The sequence below is a fragment of the Schistocerca nitens genome, chromosome 3 (assembly GCF_023898315.1).
Source record: "Schistocerca nitens isolate TAMUIC-IGC-003100 chromosome 3, iqSchNite1.1, whole genome shotgun sequence".
Taxonomy (NCBI): domain Eukaryota; kingdom Metazoa; phylum Arthropoda; class Insecta; order Orthoptera; family Acrididae; genus Schistocerca; species Schistocerca nitens.
This window is the reverse complement of record NC_064616.1, coordinates 871,661,227-871,683,261: the sequence shown is the minus strand read 5'-3', so window position 1 is coordinate 871,683,261 and position 22,035 is coordinate 871,661,227. Positions and strand designations below refer to the sequence as shown.

At 35.7% G+C, this 22,035-nt stretch overlaps 1 protein-coding gene across 1 annotated transcript in view; it reads right to left on the bottom strand.

Annotated features, from left to right (window-relative positions):
• Positions 1–10,149: 10,149 nt before the first annotated feature.
• The window catches only part of LOC126249794 (uncharacterized), a 48,569-nt gene continuing 36,683 nt past the window's right edge, over positions 10,150–22,035 (bottom strand). The window contains exons 8-9 of the mRNA XM_049951482.1: positions 20,612–20,684; positions 10,150–10,312 (exon numbers count right to left, since the gene is read on the bottom strand). Coding sequence (XP_049807439.1) covers positions 20,650–20,684 — 35 coding nt within the window. The 3' untranslated portion in view covers positions 10,150–10,312; positions 20,612–20,649. The remainder of the gene's footprint in view (positions 10,313–20,611; positions 20,685–22,035) is intronic.

The window sequence follows — 22,035 nt, the reverse complement described above, 5'->3', positions numbered from 1 at the left end:
TTCACCATGAGTAACACTAGAGGAAAAGTCATTGATGTACATCAGGAACAGTATTGGTCCTTATACGCTACCTTGCAGAACCCCTATATTAATGTATTTTGGTTCTGATAAGTGTTTTACTAAATGTTGAGATCTATTTGAAGTATGTGTTATCTCTTCTCTTTGTACCCAACCTGTTAGGTATGATTGAAACCAGTCATTAGCTACCCCTCTAATTCCTAATGCTTCTAATTTATTTAATAGAATCTTGTGGTCGACAGTATCAAATGGCTTAGAAAGATCCAAAAATATGCCTGTGACACAATCATCTTTATGAAGAGCATCAAGTACAACTTTTGTGAATTCTACTATAGCTGACTCCATATTTTTGCCACTTCGGAAGCCAAACTGTGATTCGCTTAAAAGATTGTATTTATTCAGGTAATACATTAATCTGTTTTTCATAATTGCTTCTATTATTTTTGAGAATGGTGACAGCAGGAAATGGTCTGGTAATTTTCTATGTCTTCTGCATTACCTTTCTCAAGCAAAGGTAGAACTCTTGCCTGTTTTAACTGCTCTGGAAATGTCCCTGACGTGAAGGATTCATTTATTATATTTGTTAAGGGGCCTTGTATAATCCCTATGCATTTTTTCAGGACACACATTGTTACTTCATCTAAGCCTACTGACATTTTATTTTTTAGTTTTTGAACAGTTTTATTGACTTCATTCTCTGTGGTTGGAAGTAACATCATTGTATTTAGTACTACATTATTTACAGGTGTTATATTTGTTTGGGGGAATTTTTACTCTAACATCTCTGCAATACTTGAAAAATGCTCATTTACATAGTTTTCTAAGTGTTGTGGATCGTATATTACCTTATCCCCCCTCCCTTAGCAGTATGTTATTCTGTGTTTCTTTGCCTCTCCCTGTTTCCCTTTTTATAACATTCCAGACTGCTTTGTTTTTATTCTCTGCATTATATATTATTTTGTCATTAAATGACTTTTTTTTTTGCAGCAATCAGCATCTTACTATAGATTTTTTTGTATCTGTGATAGAAATTTAAGAATTCTGGATCATTCCGAATCTTTTTCATAGAACAGGTGTTTAAGTGTTTGGGAGGACTTCTTAATACCTGCTGTTATCCATCTTTTTTTGTGAGATGTTGATACAGACATGCATACTTTTGGATAGGCCTTTTCAAAGTTCAATTTAAACAATGTGGAGAATTTAGAGAATTTCATATTCACATTGGTTTCCTTATACACTTCATTCCAGCTTTGTTTTTCCAGTTTCTATTGAAACATCTTTTATTTTGATTTCTGATGGATTTCGTTTGTAGGCTTGTAGTTTAGGGAATGATTAGATGTCTCATTGTACTGTTGTTATTTGGCAGAGATGGTCTGATAGTCTGAAATCTTTTAAAGCTACATCACATTTTTCCCTGTCCATATTTGTGTCCAAATGGTCAATTACTGATGACCAATTACTATTGACCAACAGGGACATGCCAAAACTTTGAATGATGTTTGAATTCTGCTGGATTCATTTATGATATTAGTGTGGGTGTTAATGTCCCCACAGAGAATTATGTTGAGCTTTGTACTTGAGACTTATCTAGAACTTTTGTTAACTTATTGAAAAAAGTGCCCACACTACCACTGGGAGATGTACAGGGTGGTACATTGATAGTGACCAGGCCAAATATCTCATGAAATAAGCATCAAATGAAAAACCTACAAAGAACGAAACTCGTATAGCTTGAAGGGGGAAACCAGATGGCGCTATGGTTGGCCTGCTAGATGGCACTGCCATAGGTCAAACAGATATCAACTGTTTTTTTTAAATAGGAACCCCCATTTTTTATTACATATTTGTGTAGTACGTAAAGAAATATGAATGTTTTGTTAGGACCACTTTTTTGCTTTGTGATAGATGGCACTGTAATAGTCACAAATGTATAAGTATGTGGTATCACGTAACATTCCACCAGTGTGGACGGTATTTGCTTTGTGATACATTACCCATGTTAAAATGGATCGTTGACCAATTGTGGAAAAGGTCATTATCGTGTTGATGTATGGCTATTGTGATCAAAATGCCCAACAGGTGTGTGCTATGTATGCTGCTAGGTATCCTGGACAACATCCTCCAAGTGTCTGGATCGTTCAACAGATTGTTACATTATTTAAGGAAACAAGAAGTGTTCAGCCACATGTGAAATGTCAACCACAACCTGCAACAAATGATGATGCCCAAGTAGGTGTTTTAGCTGCTGTCGCAGCTAATCTGTACATCAGTAGCAAACAAAGTGCGTGAGAATAGGGAATCCCAAAAACGTCGGTGTTGAGAATGCTACATCAACATCGATTGCACCCGCACCGTATTTCTGTGCACCAGGAATTGCATGGTGATGACTTTGAATGTCGTGTACAGTTCTGCCACCGGGGCACAATAGAAATTACGGGTCGATAACAGATTTTTTGCACGCATTCTATTTAGCAAGGAACTGTCATTCACCAACAGCTGGTAACATAAACCAGCATAATATGCACTATTGGGCAACGGAAAATCCATGATGGCTGTGACAAGTGGAACATCAGTGACCTTAGCGGTTTAATGTATGGTGCGGAATTATTGGAGGAAGGATAATTGTCCCCCATTTTATCGATGGCATTCTAAATGGTGCAATGTATGCTGATTTCCTATGTAATGTTCTACCAATGTTACTACAAGATGTTTCACTGCATGACAGAATGGCGATGTACTTCCAACATGACGGATGTCCAGCACATAGCTCGTGTGCGGTTGAAGCGGGTTTGAATAGCATATTTCATGACAGGTGGATTGGTCGTCGAAGCACCATACCATGGCCCGCACGTTCACCAGATCTGACATCCCCGGATTTCTTTCTGTGGGGAAAGTTGAAGGATATTTGCTATTGTGATCCACCGACAACGCCCGATAACATGCGTCAGCGCATTGTCAGTGCATGTGCGAACATTATGAAAGGCGAACTACTCACTGTTGAGAGGAATGTCCTTACACTTACTGCCAAATGCATTGAGGTTGATGGACACCACTTTGAGCATTTATTGCAATAATGTGGTATTTACAGATAATGACGCTCTAACAGCATGTGTTCTCAGAAATGATAAGTTTACAAAGGTACATGTATCACATTGGAACAACCGAAATAAAATGTTCAAACATACCTATGTTCTGTATTTTAATTTAAAAAACCTACTTGTTACCAACTGTTCGTCTAAAATTGTGAGCCATATGTTTGTGACTATTACAGCACCATCTATCACAAAGCGAAAAAAATGGTCCAACTAAAGTATTCATATTTCTTTACATACTACATGAATATGGAATAAAAAATGGGGGTTCCTATTTTAAAAAAACCCTTTTGATATCTGTTTGACCTATGGCAGCACCATCTAGCAGGCCAACCATAGCACCATCTGGTTTCCCCCTTCAAGCTAGATAAGTTTCGTTCTTTGTAGTTTTTTTGTTTGACACTTATTTCGTGAGATATTTGGCCCGGTCACGATCAATGGACCACCCTGTATGTGTTAGTCAAAACCCGTTTTTAGTTATAATGCGTTCTTACTAGTTAAAACTAGTTTTTACTGAGCCACTTCATCAAAAAGCATTTTGCCTAGCTAAAACTGGTTTTAACTGACTTTCGCTTTTGACAAGCAGAAAATTCTAGTAGTAACTAAGGCTGTCAGTAGTAAGAACACATTCGAACTAAACTAGACAGAACTAATTTTCACAAATTTTTTTACGGGCAAATATTAAGACTGATTGAAATAAAAACAGCATTTTTGTGTTGTGCAATGCAATATTTATTGGAATATTGATGATACATCCAAACACATTCCAGATAGTGAAAACAAGAAGGCACCAACACAAAAATGATGAGTGTTGCTGCAAACTGGATGACAACGGGAAAAACATAAGAAGAGAAATGCATGTGTATTGTGAAGAGTGCGATGTTGGATTGTGTGCAATACCATGCTTTGAGCTATACCACACGAAGTGTCATTTCTAATAAATATTCTTAAAGAAACTGTGTTTCCTTTAGATCTACCACTAAAACCCTCATTATACAAAAATTGATAATAAATAGTTTTTAATTCTGCAACAGCGTTACTACTGTGAAAGCCTTCGAATTATTGGGTATTCAGTTTTTAGATAATCATTTGCCCCCACAACAATCGCACATGTGTGTCAAATATGCGCCGCTACAATAAGTGCTAGAGGCACAGAAAGAATTAAATGTGTGGGAACAGTTCTAAGCACCTGAGCAGCGCTGCAGCAGTCAACAATAGCCCATCACTGGGTGCTTTTTGCCACAACAAACAACACGGTCGAGGGGTTAAGTACATGCAGATCAGCTTGTACATATTTATCATAGCAGATCTACATCAAGAAAGGCAATGGAAAGAAGAATTTGAGAGAAGGATGTTGCAGATTGAAGGTCACGACAAAAGAGAAAACTACAATGTCATGACAAAAGAATTATACGATTAATTAGTGAACAAAATTTGAAGAAGCACAATCAGCTGAGAAAAGACACAGAAGCAGTACAGAAGATTAAAGCGATTCAAGGTTATTAATATTTGTGGGACCAGGAAGTTAGTGACAAGATAAGAGCCTGTGAAGTACTACTTATCTGTTGAAGAAATTTCAACATTATTGAAGCAGCTCAGCGGGCCATTGGTCATGGAGGTTGAGACAGATTAAAGGTTGAAACTTCTAGAAAATATGCAAACATATCAGTGGAGATGATAAACACTTACCTGTCTATGTGTGAAACTTGTCAGCACAAAAGGAGCATTAAGAAAAGAGGGCATGTTTCGAAAGCTATACTTCATTCAGAAATGAACAGTCATTACCAAGTTGATCTAATTGACATGCAAACTCAAGAAGATCGTGGATTTAAGTATATAATGGTGTATCAGGACCACTTGACAAAATTTGTTTTGTTATGTGCACTGCAAAGCAAGAAGGCAGAGGAAGTGGCACATCATTTAGCAGATATATTTTTGACATTTGGTGCTCATTGTATTTTACACTCTGACAACAGCAGAGAATTTGTTAATTCTGTCACAAACGAGCTGGCTGTATTCTGGTAAACTTGTTCACGGAAAACCGAGGAACAGCCAAAGCCCAGGTTCTATTGAACACACCAACCAAGATGTTGAAAAAATATTGGCTTCATGGATGCAAGACAACATTACCACCAGCTGTTCAAGTGGTCTTCACTTTGTACAGTTTATGAAAAATCGGGCATATCGTTCTGGATCAAGCAAAAACCTTACAAAGCTATGTTTGGCACAGAACCATGAGTAGGACTTATGACTTCGTGTTTGCCTCTAGATGTTATTAAGGAGATACAAGATTAAGATGATCTTAAAGAGGCTTTGAATAAATTTAATGTGGTAGATGCAGTACATGAGACACCTGATGAACTGGAACTATCACATGACTCAGAGGAGATAGCGGTTATGGCTAGTAGCAATGGACAGATTACAGCTGCAGCCAGGCAAGAATATGCAGAAGCTTTGTCCAGTACAAGCAACAGCAGCAGTCAATGAAGAGGATCCAGAAGCCATAGCTAGTATGAGTGCAGAGCCTCAAATGACTCCAGCTTGTCACAAAGATCCAGAAGCTGAAGCTATTATGAAATGACAACCTCAAATACAAACAGTTAGAGAAAATGCTCATGAAAACCTGACAAAACAGGCCAAAAGAATGAAGGTGGCTTCAGATTCAATACACACCACTGTAGGAATCAGTGACAGTATAATTATACCAATTCCTGTTATCGACAGAGCAAAACCAGATCTCCCTAATATTATTGGAGTTGTTCTTCAGAAAGATGAACAGGGCTTGCACAAGATTGGAACAAAATATGGGATACTCAACAAATTGTATTGCAGGTATGTATTTCTGAACTGAATTCAATAATTAAGGACAAATGTCAGATATATTCATTACTTAATTGATTTAATGCTCTGAAGATGTTGCTAACTATTCAAGTAATTAATTAATATTTTGACTTTTAATACTTACATTGTAATATATCTTGTAATATGTATTAAGTACCTAATCACCTTTCAAACAAGCTAATTAAAAGTTCCCTTCCACATCGGAATTCGAGGTGTCCAAAGAGAGATTCTTGCTGCTAGAAGACGTGCCAGAGACAAAGGTATCATTAAGAACTGCTGCCAAGATGGCAGCCTTACGATCAGGACAAGGATTTGTTTGCTGTGTGTGTAAGAAGGTATGTATTTCAAGAAGGTGCTTTTGTAGGAAAAAAAGGAAACCTTTGTAACTCAAAATGTCATGACAGTTTGCCTTGCAATAACAAATAATAAAAAATTAATTATTATATTTTTTGGTATGTTTCTCTCTTATTAAGAATGTAGCAACTTTTGTCAAATGTATGAGTAATTAATATACTTTTACTGTACGATCATTTTGTTCTGAGTTTTGTAACTAATACTGTTAATATAGCTCTGTAATGTTCCTTAATATGTTTCTTCAGTGTATGGTTATTTTTGTTTTGCTGTAGTTAAAATTAATGACTTAGATGTGTGATCAATATTACAAATAAATATTGCATTGCACAATACAAAAATGCTGTTTTTTTTATTTCAGTCAACACGTAGCTGCTCTTAATTTTAATATTTGCCCCTAAATAAATTTAGTGAAAACTAGTTCTGTCTAGTTTAGTTAGAATGTGTTCTTATTAGTTAAAACTAGTTGGTACTGATAGCCTTAGTTAAAACTAGAATTTACTGCTGGTCAAAAGCGAAAGTCAGATAAAACTGGTTTTAACTAGGCAAAACATGTTTTGATGAAGTGGCTGAGTATAAACTAGTTTTAACTAGTAAGAACATGTTCTAACTAAAAATGGGTTCTGACTGTAACATATACACACAAAAAATGATTAATTTCTTTGTGATATCAAGCCCTGTTTATTCAATAGCTGATATTTCAAAGTGTTTGCCTTCACTTACTGTACAGAGGTCATGTCTTGATTTGAACTGTGTTCCTTTTCTGATATAAATGCATGATCCTTCACCCCTTGAAGTAGTTCTGCAGTAAGAGTTTGCCTTTCATATGGTGATAATACTACATGTTGGATTTCTGTGTCTTTACACCAGTGCTCAGTAGTACAAACCACTGTGCAGTTCAAAGATTGGAGTTCAACTTCTAATAGTTGTATTTTAGTTTTTATTCATAGCATGTTTTGATGGAGGATTGTTAAGTCTTGTGAGTGATTGTTTCAGTATTTTTTAAAGTGCTGGAGATACTCTTTAGGCAGGAGAACCTGTTGTCTGGATGTATCCTAAAAAATACATACTTTTCCCCCCTATGACAAAAGGGTATTTGACCATGTGTGGCCCAAGATCCACCCCCTATTCTTTCATGAATCAGCTGTACCAATTTTCCCTTCCCAGTCCTGTTTAGGTGTAGGCCATGCCTATTGAAACCCCATCTGTTGATAGTCCCGATGGGCACCAGAGAAACGTGAGCAAAGTTGGTTGTCCTCAGAGCCATCCCTAACCCCACATTGATTCGCCTCACAGCTCCATCAAGGTGTGGTTGATCATGACACTGGAACAGCTCAATGAGGTGTACATTGGTGCAATGAGTCAGGGAAGCTATCTTCTCCAGGTCACCACCTATGTCCTATGCCCCATCCCTGTCCAAACTGTTTCCCGCCCGACCCACTATCACTACTTGGTCGTCTTTTGTAAAGTCCTTACATAAAGACCGTAGGTCCTCTGCCACATGACTTAGCCCTGCATATGGCTTGAAGATACTGGTGGCCTGGTATGCTGCCCCTAAACTTTCCTGTAACTGAGGGCCTATACCTCACCCATAGCTACTACCTAGCAGCAGCACTTTCTTCTTCCTAAGACTTTGTACATTTCTAGACTTCTTGGCCTCAGTTGAAATGTGCTGCACATTTCCTGCTCCTTGTTCTATCTGAGGCTCTTCTTCACTTAACTCTGGCAGCAGTAGATACCTGTTTTTGGTGTTGATGATAAAACTCTCAGATCACATTCTCTTTCACCCTATCCTCCTACCAGCTGCCAGTTCCCAACCACCCTCCTCCCCCCTATCTCCCTTGATCCTCATGAGTTCCTTCCTTGCTTCCTCCAACTGTGCCTCAGGGGCACAGATTTTCCTTTCCTGTTCCCCAATCAAAATGTTCCTACTGCATACTCTGCAGTTTCAAGAGAGAGCCTCTTCTGTTCTCCCAACATTTTCCCCACTGCATCGCCCCCCCCCCCCCCCTAGTAAAAATATTTCCTACAAGATTGGCAACAAATCCCTCTACTCACTACTCTATAACAGCTCCCACATTTCTCACTCAGTCAGTTTCGAAAAAGTAATTAAATTTAAATAATATTTTAAATTTGTTAAGGATGTGAGACTGGCTGTGTGTAAACAAAAAACAACACGGTCTTGTGTGGTGGTTGTGGTAGCCAAAGGGTGAGAGCCCTTGAAGTGTCCTTGCTGTCATATTGATGAAAGAAAAAGAAAATGGTTTGAAATAATGAAAATTTATGAAAACTGCACTCTCCAAGACTCAACCCCACAAGGGTACAATGATAGATGTGATGCAACATGAGCTACAGCTGCCACCTTGAATTTTTTTTTCGGAGAAGAGGTCAGGGATAACAGTGTTATGGAGATTGGGAAACTGGGATGTGGAGGTGTTATTGCATCAAGGTAAATCATGCCACAAATTAGGTCACAACTGTTTTGGTATTTCAATTTCCTTACTACTGCTGATAACCTTAACTCTGAGTTTACTGAATAAAATCACAATTCTAAAACTTGGAATAGATAGACAGAAACTTTGTGGAATTTGTCATTAACGTTACTCAATATTCACACAGTTAACAAAGAAAGAGGCAAATCTTATTACTGGTTGGAGACCTTTCAGGGAATTTTTGGCCACCTAATCATTAAGGGTTTTCTCCTTTATGCACAACAACATCTTTGCTGTGCTGCATAAGGTTTGTGGCTTAAATGTAGGTGACTGATGGGTGTATGTAGAGTGTGTCTTGTTTGTGTGGTCTGATAAGACCTGGGAGAGGATGATACACAGTACCAGCACATAGCATCCTCCTCTCAAATAGCACCAAGCATATTTCTGGACTTAACATCCTGATCCAGTGAACATAACACATTCAACAATTTCACATATCTGATTTTATATGCTGTAGAGAGATTTGGAATTTAATTTAGGACACTGGTGCAAAATCAGGATTCACACAGAATAAACTCTGATGGAATCAGTATATTTGCAAATGTACAAAAATTAGTTTTGCACATCTTACATATTGAAAAACCTCTGTTGAGGTGACTTTCATTCATTTAGCGCATATCTGTTTATTCTGTCTTATGGTACAGAATGGTGTTTTTCAGGAGTGTAGCTATATTTATTCAAATGTCAATTCAATGAAGTGAACTACTAGAGTGTTGTATAGAGTGTCTGACTGAACATTAAAAAAGAAATTACAAACAAATATCCCACTCAAAGTGAAGTCGTAGCAAGGCTAGGACATAAGGTATGCAGGAGAGCTTTTGTAAAGTTTGGAAGGTAGGAGAGAGAGATGACAGAAAGGGGCTGTGATGGGAGGTAATGAGGCATGCCTTGTAGCTCAGTCATTAAGAGCATTGCCCATGGAAGGTAAGCTTATTTGTTTGAGTCCCAGTCTGGTATACAACTGTAATCTGTGGGGAAGTTTTATCACACATGTAATCTATTCAAAGTGAATATTTCAAATTTTAAAAATGGTAAATGCCTGTAATCCAGAAGTTGAAAAAGTTGCTTGTTAAACCTAGAACTAAGGTTATGGACTGAATTTAATGGAATATCATATATGAAAGTGTCCCAAGAGATCAAATAGATTATGATATAGCCTTTAATGGAAACATTTATTCATTGTTAAAGAAACTAAACCCAACAGGTTCACCATAATACTATTTCTCACTCTGTTCACAGTGTTGTGAACTTTTTGTGGTGTACAAAATAATGTTGTACCATTAATTAAAGAAACAGTTATACATTGATAAATGTAGATAACAATTCATCTTTATTCTTGTAAAAAATATTCCATTTACAATGTTAGTTACAAATTAACTACATACACACGAGATGTTCCATAATCAAATCAATTTGTTCCTCTGTACTCTGAATAACACACCTAGAAAGTAGATTAGATCATAGGACACTGTAGCCACCTGAAAGTAATGGGCACAGAGAACCATTTCATTTTTTAACCTGAAAGAAACAGAAAAAAAACATAAAGGAAATAAACCATGATATACATATAGTTAATGATATATTTTTGTCAGTTTTATGTTGAAATTTAAACTATTGTAATGTGCATTTTCTATTTCATTACAAAATCAGTGTTATCATAGTATGCATATCATGCTGACATTTCAGTTAAATTAAATAAACCAATTAAACTGTGTTTATCAGTGCCCATTTGACAATGTGCTTTTGTGTTATTTGAAAAGAAAACATGTCACCCAGTCAGTTCCATTCACGATTTTGTGAAGAGATATAAAAATATGCTGAAGTTTTGACACAGGCACAAGTTAGTAGTAGTAGTAGTAGTAGTAGTAGTAGTAGAAGTAGAAGCAGAAGTTTATTGTCCCGTAACATACAATTTCAAGCCATTGACTTAAATTACAGGATACTCGTCAAAACACAAAAACTGGTTTACAATTTTCCTTATAACACCAGTAATATAATATACAGTACTGAAAAATTACTTAATTAAGCAATTACTAATTTTTCTTCAAAAGTAACAAACTTTAAAGATTAACAGTACTAAGTACTTGCTCTCTCTTGCTCAAATTTTTAGGTTGTCATTTATGAATTCTTCTACTGAATAGTAACATTTCTGCATTAGTTTCTCATATAAGGATTTTTTCAGTGTTTCTAAATTTATGCTGAGCAATTCTCTTCCTTTCACTTTGTTATAAATTTTCATAACCATATAATTTGGAGTTTGAGTATAAAGTTTTAAACACTGGGTGGGTAGCATAAAATTATTTTGATTTCTGGTGTTGTAATCATGTTGAAAATGATTTGCTACAAATTAGTCAGGGTTACTGTGTACAAAGATAATCAGCTCATATATGTATAGTGAGGGAACACTTAGTATACTTAAATTTTTTAAGAGTGGGCGATATGATTTTCTTCGCGTTACATTGTGCATATTTCTAATGATGGTTTTCTGAAGTTTCAGTATTCGACACATGGTTTGAGCTACCCCAAAATACAATTCCATACCTTATTACTGACTCAAATTAGTTGTGATATACTACTTTTCTTATGCCAATACTGGTTGTTGTTGTGGTCTTCAGTCCTGAGACTGGTTTGATGCAGCTCTCCATGCTATTCTATCCTGTGCAAGCTTCTTCATGTCCCAGTACCTACTGCAACCTACATCCTTCTGAATCTGCTTAGTGTATTCATCTCTTGGTCTCCCTCTAAGATTTTTACGCTCCACGCTGCCCTCCAATACTAAACTGGTGATCCCTTGATGCCTCAGAACATGTCCTACCAACCGATCCCTTCTTCTAGTCAAGTTGTGCCGCAAACTTCTCTTCTCCCCAGTCCTATTCAATACCTCCTCATTAGTTATATGATCTACCCATCTAATCTCCAGCATTCTTCTGTAGCACCACATTTTGAAAGCTTATATTCTCTTCTTGTCCAAACTATTTATCGTCCCTGTTTCACTTCCATACATGGCTACACTCCATACAAATACTTCCAGAAACGACTTCCTGACACGTAAACCTATACTCGATGTTGACAAATTTCTCTTCTTCAGAAATGCTGTCCTTGCCATTGCCTTGCCATTGCCAATACTGGTAGCACTGTACAATATTCTCATTGAAAATTCTGGGCTATTTAATTTATTTGCAAGGTACTGTATATGTGATGCCCATGATAGATTTTTATCTAGTCGCATTCCTAGGAATTTCACATTTCCTGCAGATCCTGGTTTCTGTGACTGACCTGAATATAATTTAATCTTGCTTGTTTTGTTTTAAACTGCAGTAGCTGAGTCTTTTCCATGTTTAATTTTAACCCATTTAAATCAAACCAGGTATCTAATTTTTCTAAAGTATTTAATACAGTTTGTGTCCGCCCCCAGTAGCTGAGTGGTCAGCGTGACAGAATGTCAATGCTAAGGGCCTGGGTTCGATTCCCGGCTGGGTCAGAGATTTTCTCCGCTCAGGGACTGGGTGTTGTGTTGTCCTAATCATCATTATTTCATCCGCATCAACGCGCAGGTCACCGAAGTGGCGTCAACTCGAAAGACCTGCACCAGGCGAACGGTCTACCCGATGGGAGGCCCTAGCCACACATCATTTCATTTTTCAATACAGTTTGTAGAATTTGATCAGTACTGTTACTTTCAATGATTATTAAAGATGTGTCATCTGCAAATGAAACTGAGTGACACTCAATATTAAGTGGCAGATCATTTATGTACAACAAAAACAGAATGGGACCTAAGATATAACCTTGGGGTCCTCCATGTGTATTGGTTTTGCATTTTGAAGTATAGTTTGTCTCTCTGCTGTTATAACTACTCTTTGTTGTTGGTTGATTAGATAGGATTTAAACCATTCTAGTACTGTGCCCCTAATTCCATACTTTTCCAGCTTACAGAGTAGCAAGGAGTGATTCACACTATCAAAGGCCTGTGATAGGTCACAAAAAATTCCTGTGACTTGCAGTGACTAGAGATGAGCTAATTTTATCAACAAAATTATTTATAGCAGATATTGTGGTTTTGCCTTTCTGAAATCCATACTGTTTTTTTGAGATTATTTTAAATTTTTCTATAAAATTTTGAATCTGTATGGTGACTTCCTCCTCAAATATTTTTAATAGTGATGGAAGAAGAGATACTAGATGATAGTTTCCCATATGTTTATTTGTGCCTTTTTGAGTAATGGCTTAACTAACTGCAAACTTCAGTGTGTCTGGAAAATAACCTTCTTGAAAGGACTGGTTGACAACATTTCTTATAACACATGACTACAAAAATGTCATGCTACTTAATTTTGTACAAACAAATTAATTATAAGTTTTTATTTATTAAGCAACAACTTGAATTTTTTCTAGTGTTATTCATCTTAAGGACTGGAGTAGCAGTTGTGAAGATAATCATTATAATTACTCCCAGATGACGGAAGCTTGGCCCCTGAAAGACATAGCTGTGTATTACATTCCTCACATGTGTGTGTTGTATGTTACATATTATAACAAAACTGAATTTTGTCATAACTATTTATTATTTGTTGTATGTGTTTCCAAGCATTTTACTATGGTCACAAGGTTCTCTTTTTTTACTTCAGTATTTGGCAACCATTTTAATTTTTATGGCTTCATAAACTTCCCACCACCACAGTTAGCAGTTAACGTAAGAGAGGAAGCTTGTGTGGACTATAATTCTGTGAATTTTTTAAAGTTATTTTGTGTAAGATAAGATAAGATACTTTGTCACATAACATGTTTTTATACAATCATTTGATTGAGAACATTGGTGACTTGTCAGTCTTTAAGCTAAGTTGTTACAGTATTTTATATACTACAGGAAATACATCATACATACATTGTTTATTATGATAAAAATACAACATTATATTTTAAATCTTTTCGTAACTCATCGAATCATTACTATAGCCCTCACACACCTATATGAAGTATGGATGTACTGAATGGGATACAAACCGCCATATAATTCTATATATAAACATGAATATAAAGTGAACATGTATACTTTGTATCTATATGGCTTCGAAAGTATACCATTTGTACTTGCATCTTTACTCCCTATTCCTATTTATAAATTCTTCTATTTTATTTTTTTTTATTTATTTATTTCGTATTCCATTAATCCGTATTGTGATAAATCACAAGGATGTGGAATGAGTCATGATTACATACAACAGATATAATACACATATATAAAATGACAAAAATGTACCATAAGATTATGAATAAGTTTGTAGGTTAAAATCAAATCAAAGGTATAGCTCAAGTAATATAAAACAATACCTAAAAAGGAAATATAGTACATTTTCCAAATTAAACAAATAATACACATATATAAAATGACAAAAATGTACCATAAGATTATGAATAAGTTTGTAGGTTAAAATCAAATCAAAGGTATAGCTCAAGTAATATAAAACAATACCTAAAAAGGAAATATAGTACATTTTCCAAATTAAACAGTTAATGTGATCTATAGCAAACAAATTTTTATCAGTATAAAAAATCATTGCTTTATCTGTAGATACTCATCAAGAGAATAGAAGGAATTTACCATTAGGTATTCTCTCAATTTACATTTAAAAGTAGGTAAGACATTAATGTGATCTTTAATACCTGATGGAAGGGAGTTGAAAATTTTTGTGGCTGAATAATGAACACCTTTCTGAACAAGACTTAAATGTTTCAGATCCCTGTGTAGATCATTTTTAGACCTAGTATTATGATCATGACATTCACTATTAGTTTTAAAAAGAGATAGGTTGTTAGAAACAAAAATCATCAAAGAAAATATGAATTGAGAGGTAAGTGTTAATATTTGTAACTTATGAAACAGACTTCTGCAAGAATATCTTGGATGAACACCACTCATGATTCTAACAGCTCTCTTCTGTGCAGTAAATATTTTTTTGGCTAAAGGCTTGTTTCCCCAAAATATTATGCCATACGACATGATAGAATGAAAATAACCAAAGTAGGCAGCTTTAGTAGCGTCCTCATCACCAATGGGGGTGATTACACGCAGAGCATAAGTTGCCACACTGAGCCTTCTATGTAGGTCTAAGATATGCTCAGACCAGTTCAGCTTGCCATCAATTAGAATGCCCAAGAACTTAGATGATTCACAGTGTAGTATATTTTGGTTACCACAGTTTAAGTGGCATACTTCATTTTCTTGTTGAGATGTGTGAAATTGCATATACTGAGTTTTCTGAATGTTTAGAGTTAGTCCATTGCACTTAAACCAGTGTAGGATGTCAACGAGTACAGCATTACATTTATTTTCTAGGTCACTGTTAGTTCGACTTTCAAGCAGAATAGTGGTGTCATCGGCAAAAAGAGTAAATTTACACTCGGTGTCTGTGCAAAGTGGGAGATCATTGATGAAGATAAGGAAAAGCAAAGGTCCTAGGATGGACCCCTGAGGCACACCACACTTTAATGTGCCCCAATCAGAAGAAATGGGACTATCATTGGCACCATTAATTATCACCTTCTGTTTTCTGTTTTGCAGATATGATTCTATCCATCTACCAATGCTACCTCGCAAGCCATAAAAATTAGCCTTATGTAAGAGAATGTTGTGGTCCACACAGTCAAAGGCCTTAGACAAGTCACAAAAAATTCCAATAGGTGACATTTTATTATTTATTGACTCTAAAATTTCATTTGTGAGAGAAAAAATAGCCTGCTCAGTTGATCTACCTTTTTGGAAACCAAACTGGTTTCTGTTGAGTATGTTGTGGCTGTTAAGATGTTCTACAATTCTTGTATACATTAGTTTCTCTAATACTTTTGAGAAACTACTTAGTAGTGATATTGGACGGTAGTTAGATAAATTAGTTTTGTCACCCTTCTTGAAAAGTGGTTTCACAACGGCAAGCTTTAGTCTCTCTGGGACAACACCTTGCTGGATAGACTCATTAAAAATGTGACACAGGACTTGACATATGTGGTCACTACAATGCTTCAGTATTTTTGGTGAAATGTTGTCAATACCAGTGGAATTTTTATTTTTTAAGGCCTTGATGGTATTTTTAACTTCAGTAATAGTAACTGGGGCAATACAAATTGGGTCATACGTGTTAGGGTTAGCTCTATGTAATAAATGCGTAGCAGCATTTAAGGAACCGTTACAACCTACTTGTTCTGCTGCAGTTATGAAGTGATTGTTGAATATGTTGGAAACTGTTACAGGATTATGAATAACCTCATCCTTATAGCTTATCTCTGTGGTATTAACATTCTTGTTACTCTTGCCACACTCTCTCTTTATAACATTCCAAACTGCTTTTATTTTGTTCTCAGATTTATCAATTTCAGACTTAATATACAGGCTCTTGGATTTGTTTATCACCCTTTTTAAAATTTTACAATATAACTTAAAATGAGACCTTTCAAGGGGATCATTTGTTACTCTTAGTGAGGCATGTAACTCCCTCTTAGTCCTGCAAGAAATTTTTATACCTCCAGTAATCCATGGTTTACTGGAAGAAACCTCATTGTTCTTTCTGACAGTTTTTTTTGGGAAAGCCATTTCAAATACAGATATAAATTCATTTAAAAAAAGGTTAAATTTATCATTAACATCTGATGTGCTGTACACTGGCTCCCAATCTATCTGTGACAAATAGTCGTTAAAGGCAGACACAGTTTCAGTGTTTATACATCTATAGGACCTATAGGTGTGGGAGATTTTATTGCACAAACTGATGTTATTTACTTTCAGAAGTTGTCCATCATGGTCAGACAGGCCATAAATTACTTTGCTCACACTAGCACTGTTGACTCTATTCTTGTCAATGAAAATATTATCTAGAAGGCTCTTGCAATTTTCTGTAACTCTAGTGGGCCAGGTAACCATCGCAGCCAAGTTGTAAGAATTCATTAAGTGGTCCAGGTCAGTTTTGAGGTTGTTATCAGTTAAGAAGTTGACATTAAAGTCACCTACAATTATTAAATTTCTAGTTTTAGAGAACAATTTGGTCAAAAGAGATTCTAACTTATTCATAAAGATGCAAAACTTCCCTGCTGGAGCTCTGTAAATTGCAAGCACAGTAAGTAACATGTCCTTTGCAGAAATTTCAGTCCCGCAAACTTCAAAATGTTGATCTACACAATACTTACTTAGATCTAAAGATTTATAAATGATTTTACTGTCTATATAAATTACAGCACCACCTTTCTCCTTACTTGTTCTGCAGTAATGAGTAGCTAGATCATACCCATCAAGCTGCAGCCCATCAATTCCAACTGTTACATGATGCTCAGTAAGGCATAAAACATGAGGACGGTCAACAGTGTCCATGTCCCCTAAATTTACAGATAAAAACTCTAATTTACTTTTGAGACTTCTGATATTTTGATGAAGAATAATAAGATTCTTATAGCTACCTCTACTGTCCTTCTGCTGGTCTGCTTGTCCATTAACACCGTTAGTCCCCGTTGCACTCAAAACTGTGTTGGATACATTAAGACCTATGTCGCAGCTGGAGATTTGTTCACTAGATGTCGTTGGCGAGGTCGGGTGGGTGCTGGCCATAAAAAATCACTGTTTCTTTTTGGAATTCTTCTTTCTCTCTTAGAAAATCGGGGATTACCTTTTATCCTTGGAGATACTGCATCAGAATTATTTTCCAGTCCTTGAGGTTCTTTGGGTGGAACTTCATCATATGGTATTAATATGTCATTGGCAGTGACAGGGTGAGACACAGCTATACATCTGTTTCTTGTATTCACATTGGTTCCCTGTCTATCTTGGCATGAATTGGTTTCTACAGTACCGGTACAAAATCTGACCTTTCTTGCAGAGCTGGTTGTAAGTGTTTTTACTACATCACACCGTTTCCATGGGTTTGATACTGATGAAGCAATGTTCCTGCACAGTCTGAGCTTTCCTGTTTTGTTCAGGTGTAGTCCATGATTAGTGTAATCAGGCCTTTGCAAGAATAAATTGACATCAATTACTTTCACATTAACAAAATTAGATGACAAATTCATTATATATTCATTAAATCTGTACACTGTTTTGTTGACTTCTGGCTTGTCATAACAGTAGGGAACGGTGCATAACAATAGCTTTGTATGATCAAGTGCTGCAGTCAACTTTTCTAAGTCTGGAATAAAGTTGTTTTTCTTACGAATGTCATTTATTCCTGCAAGGATAATAACTGCATCGTCCAAATTGAAATCACTAGTAAGATCTGATGCCCCTTCAACTACACCACTGAGGCATGCATTTGGTTTAACAACAGATGATGTGTAGTACTTGGGTTTCAAAAATTCATTTAGCAATGATGCACAGTTTCGCCCATGACTGTCCGATAGTAATAAAATCTTATTCGTTGGCTGACTCTCAATTGGTCTTTTTGTCGAATTTTTAGGAACATTGTCTCGTCCTACCACCTGAGTAGATTTCTCTGTTTCATCAATTTTATCACTTAAGGCACTAAAACGGTTGCTTGTATTCAGATGATATAACTGCTGAGAAACGAGATGTTTTGGTATCTTCTTGGGCTGGTGACAATTTGCGCTCTCGTCTTGGGATTCAATTTTGTTCTGTTGACTTCTGGCAGACAATGTGACATTTTCAGCTTTCAGTCTTTGCAGTTCTTCTAACAACACGGAAATTATTTCTTCCTTGCTGTCTATAGTGCCCACTTTTACGCAATTATCACATTTCCATATCTCTTGTTTTGAGTCCACCTTTGCACAGTTATAATGATAAACAATTTTACACTTAAAGCACATAATACCTGTAACGACTTTCTTTCTGCATGAGCAACTATAACATTGCTTTTTATTCATTTAGAAATTCTTCTAGACTATAATAACATTTGCTTTTTAGGTATGTGCCAATGGTATCCAATGTGGATTCACCAAATATTGACCTTATCTTATTTCTGATCTTCAGAGCCATGTAATATGGAGTATTTTCATATACTGTGAGTCGGTAACAAGGTAGCATGTATTTTAACTGTTTGTGAATCAAGTTTATTGTGATGGAGATTGAGAACAAGTGGGGGAGACAACCTGACCAGTATAAGTGACCAAGATTCTTTAATAGCACATAATAGTAAAACCCTGATTCTTTAAGGAATCTGCTTCACATGTCTGATTACTTTACAAATGAGTTAGTGTGTTAAATGCTTGTCATTAAACATGTAAGCAAGAAAGTATTTAGAAAAGGTTTGAAATTATGCTTCAAATTTGTTGAAAGTTACTGAGTGTCATTATCAAATACCATACAAATGCAGTCTGGGTAAGTTGTGCTTAATTTTAATCGAAAGGTAGTTTTTTAAGCATCTCAAAGTTTTTGATGTCATATCTCCTGAACTATGTGTCATACAGTGATAAAATTTTACAGAACCAGTCAGTGACATATGTAGATGCAGTGTGTAAAGTATAATGCAAATACAGTTAGCAGTATAGATGTAATAAATTAAAACATCATGTCTGATGTTGAAGGTTTTCTGTGTGCCATTTTAAATGGAAGCTAGTTTTTCATGCATCTAAATGTCTATGACGTCATATCTGCTGAATTGTGTGTCATACACTGATAATAATTTGCAGATACATTCAGTGGCAGGCCCTATATATGGATACTGTCTGCAAACTGTGTTGTGAATAGCTGGTAGCAAAGAAGTAATAAATTAAAACATCATGTATGATGCTGATGTTTTATTGCATGAACAGTGAAAAGGTATTAAGTGAGAAACTTCTTTTCCTTTTATCATTTTGTGGTGAGTGTCAGTGACAAAAAATTTGATACAAGTTTGAAATTACGTATCAAATTTGTTGGAAGTTGTGAAGGGCTCTCATTTTAAAATGCTGGATGAATTAAGTCCAGGTGTTTGCATGCCATCTATTACACTGCGTCAAGACAAATACAGTTTCTAACCATAATATGTGTCTTATTGTGTCAAACTTTTAATATAATATTGTACCTCTTAAACAGCAGATTATGCCAGTATTATAATTTTTTAAATCCAATTAATAATTACATGAAATATGGAAAATTAATTTTTTTTTGTTTCTTGAAGCCGTTAGATAGGCAATCTACAACTCATAATGGTTCTGGGATAGTCACTTAGTGTATAGAGCATAAAATAATAACATTCTTAATGAACTCATTGTGTTTAAGTAATTTATATTCTCATCTGTAACTGAGTGATCATGTTTAAAGCTGAGTTGTACTGAATGATGTGAATGTCACTGAACTGTAATGAAGAAAATAGTTTATATTATGATAGCTCATAAATATAGCAAATAATGTGGAGACTGTCACTCTTTGAGCAATATGAGAAGCCCAGGGTTAAGTGTTTTCTCAAATGTGTAAATGCAGAGCTCTAACAGTTGCTCCAGATGGTAGGACAACCACATATGTGTGTGACTGGTGCATCACAGCTCACAGTCTCACCACACACAGCATGGTCTACATCTGAAAATTAGTGGCAGTGTATTGCTTGTAGGACTTATATCCAGATACCCAGAAGCATAAGTAGGAAGTAATTTGTTTTGGAGTGAATCATCCTGAATAAAGCAGCTGTGGTGATCTACGTAAGATGAGATCAAAAGTTACTAACATACTAGGAACTATTTTTACATCACTAATTTTCTCTGGCTACAGCTCATATACCGGTACATGAAAAATATTGGTTTCATCAAGTATTGGAGGAATATTCATTATTGTAGATTTACAAATAAAAATAACTTGGGAAGGTCAAATATCCATAATCAAATTCATATTTATAACAGAAAGTTACTTACATGTGATTGCAAGCGAAAGAGGAATGCTGACTTTTGAATTAGTTACAGTTTATCTGGTTTTCATCAATGTAAGCTGAAAAGAGAATATATTTCAATGTTATAAAGTGTGATTGGGCATCCCTATTCTATGACACATTAATTATCTAGTTAACACTAAGAAGCCTTTACAGTTAAATATCCAATTCAAAGAAACAAATGACAGGCAGGTCTCTACATATAGAACTGTAAGCAACTTTCCATTTATGGAGAAACACACACACTTACATCACATTTATTTTTTCTACTTTATTTAATAAAAAGTTCATAATTAGTTCTGAAATCTGCAGTTTACTTTAGGATAGGTTCTAGTATCATCTTAACAGTATAAATATATTACTGTATTTCAGATGGCAAACATCATCTAAGGAAAAACAAGTCATCTTCAGTTGCTGTGTTGACTAATTACTTATGAAGTAACAGTCATGATTGCAAAATATCATTTATTCAAAATGGAAAGTTTTGGCACATACAGTAGTCCATCTTCAGACTGACTGCACCATTTGCTGGAGCTGGTGATATGCAGAACAGCTGTGTGTTTTCAAGGTGGTAAGTGCAGTTATTAGTTTGACAACACGCAGCTGCTCAGCACATCGACAGCTCCAGTAAATGGTGCAATCAATCTGAAGATGGTCTAGTATATGTGCCAAAAGTGGTCATTTTAAAGAAATTATATTTTGCAGTCGTGTCTGTTCCTTCATAAGTAATTATCACAAGTAAGGTAACTGTCACCCCCAACCATTTTGGCTAAAATAATGCTGTGTTGACTTCTAAACAACAAATTTCCACTGTCTCTTTCATTAACATTCACATATTTAGGAAGAGGAATTTTCATGTATCACTGTCACTGAGTATGACTCATCACCAGTTACCATATATTTTAATTGAACACTGATTTTTATTGTGTTATCAGAGCAAAATGTTTTGGGTAATGGGAAAAATGCAAAAACTAATAAATCAAGGTCTGAAAGCAAACACTGTGACACTTAAATGTTACTCAAGGACTGTCCGTGTGTTTGTGTGTGTGTGTGTGTGTGTGCAAGCAAGAGAGAGAGAGGGGGGGGAGGAGGGGGGGGGGCAGTAGTGAAAGGAAAATGAGAGTTGACCATCACGTGAACTTTAAGGTTGTTACAGACAGTGTGTCACCTCAGAGTGACAAAAATGAGGAGAGGACTGCCATATGGCCATGTTCTAGAAAGCACCTTAATGTTTCTCTGAATTTGTTTAGGTAAACTGCAGGGAATTTAAACCTGTTTGGTTGAGTAGGAACCTGTTTAAACTCTATGCCTCTTAAATAAATGTTGAGTGTAGTAATCACTATCCCATTTTACTATTTTAGTTGGTTTGAAGCATAACATATCTAACCATATAGTAAAAAGTACAATTTT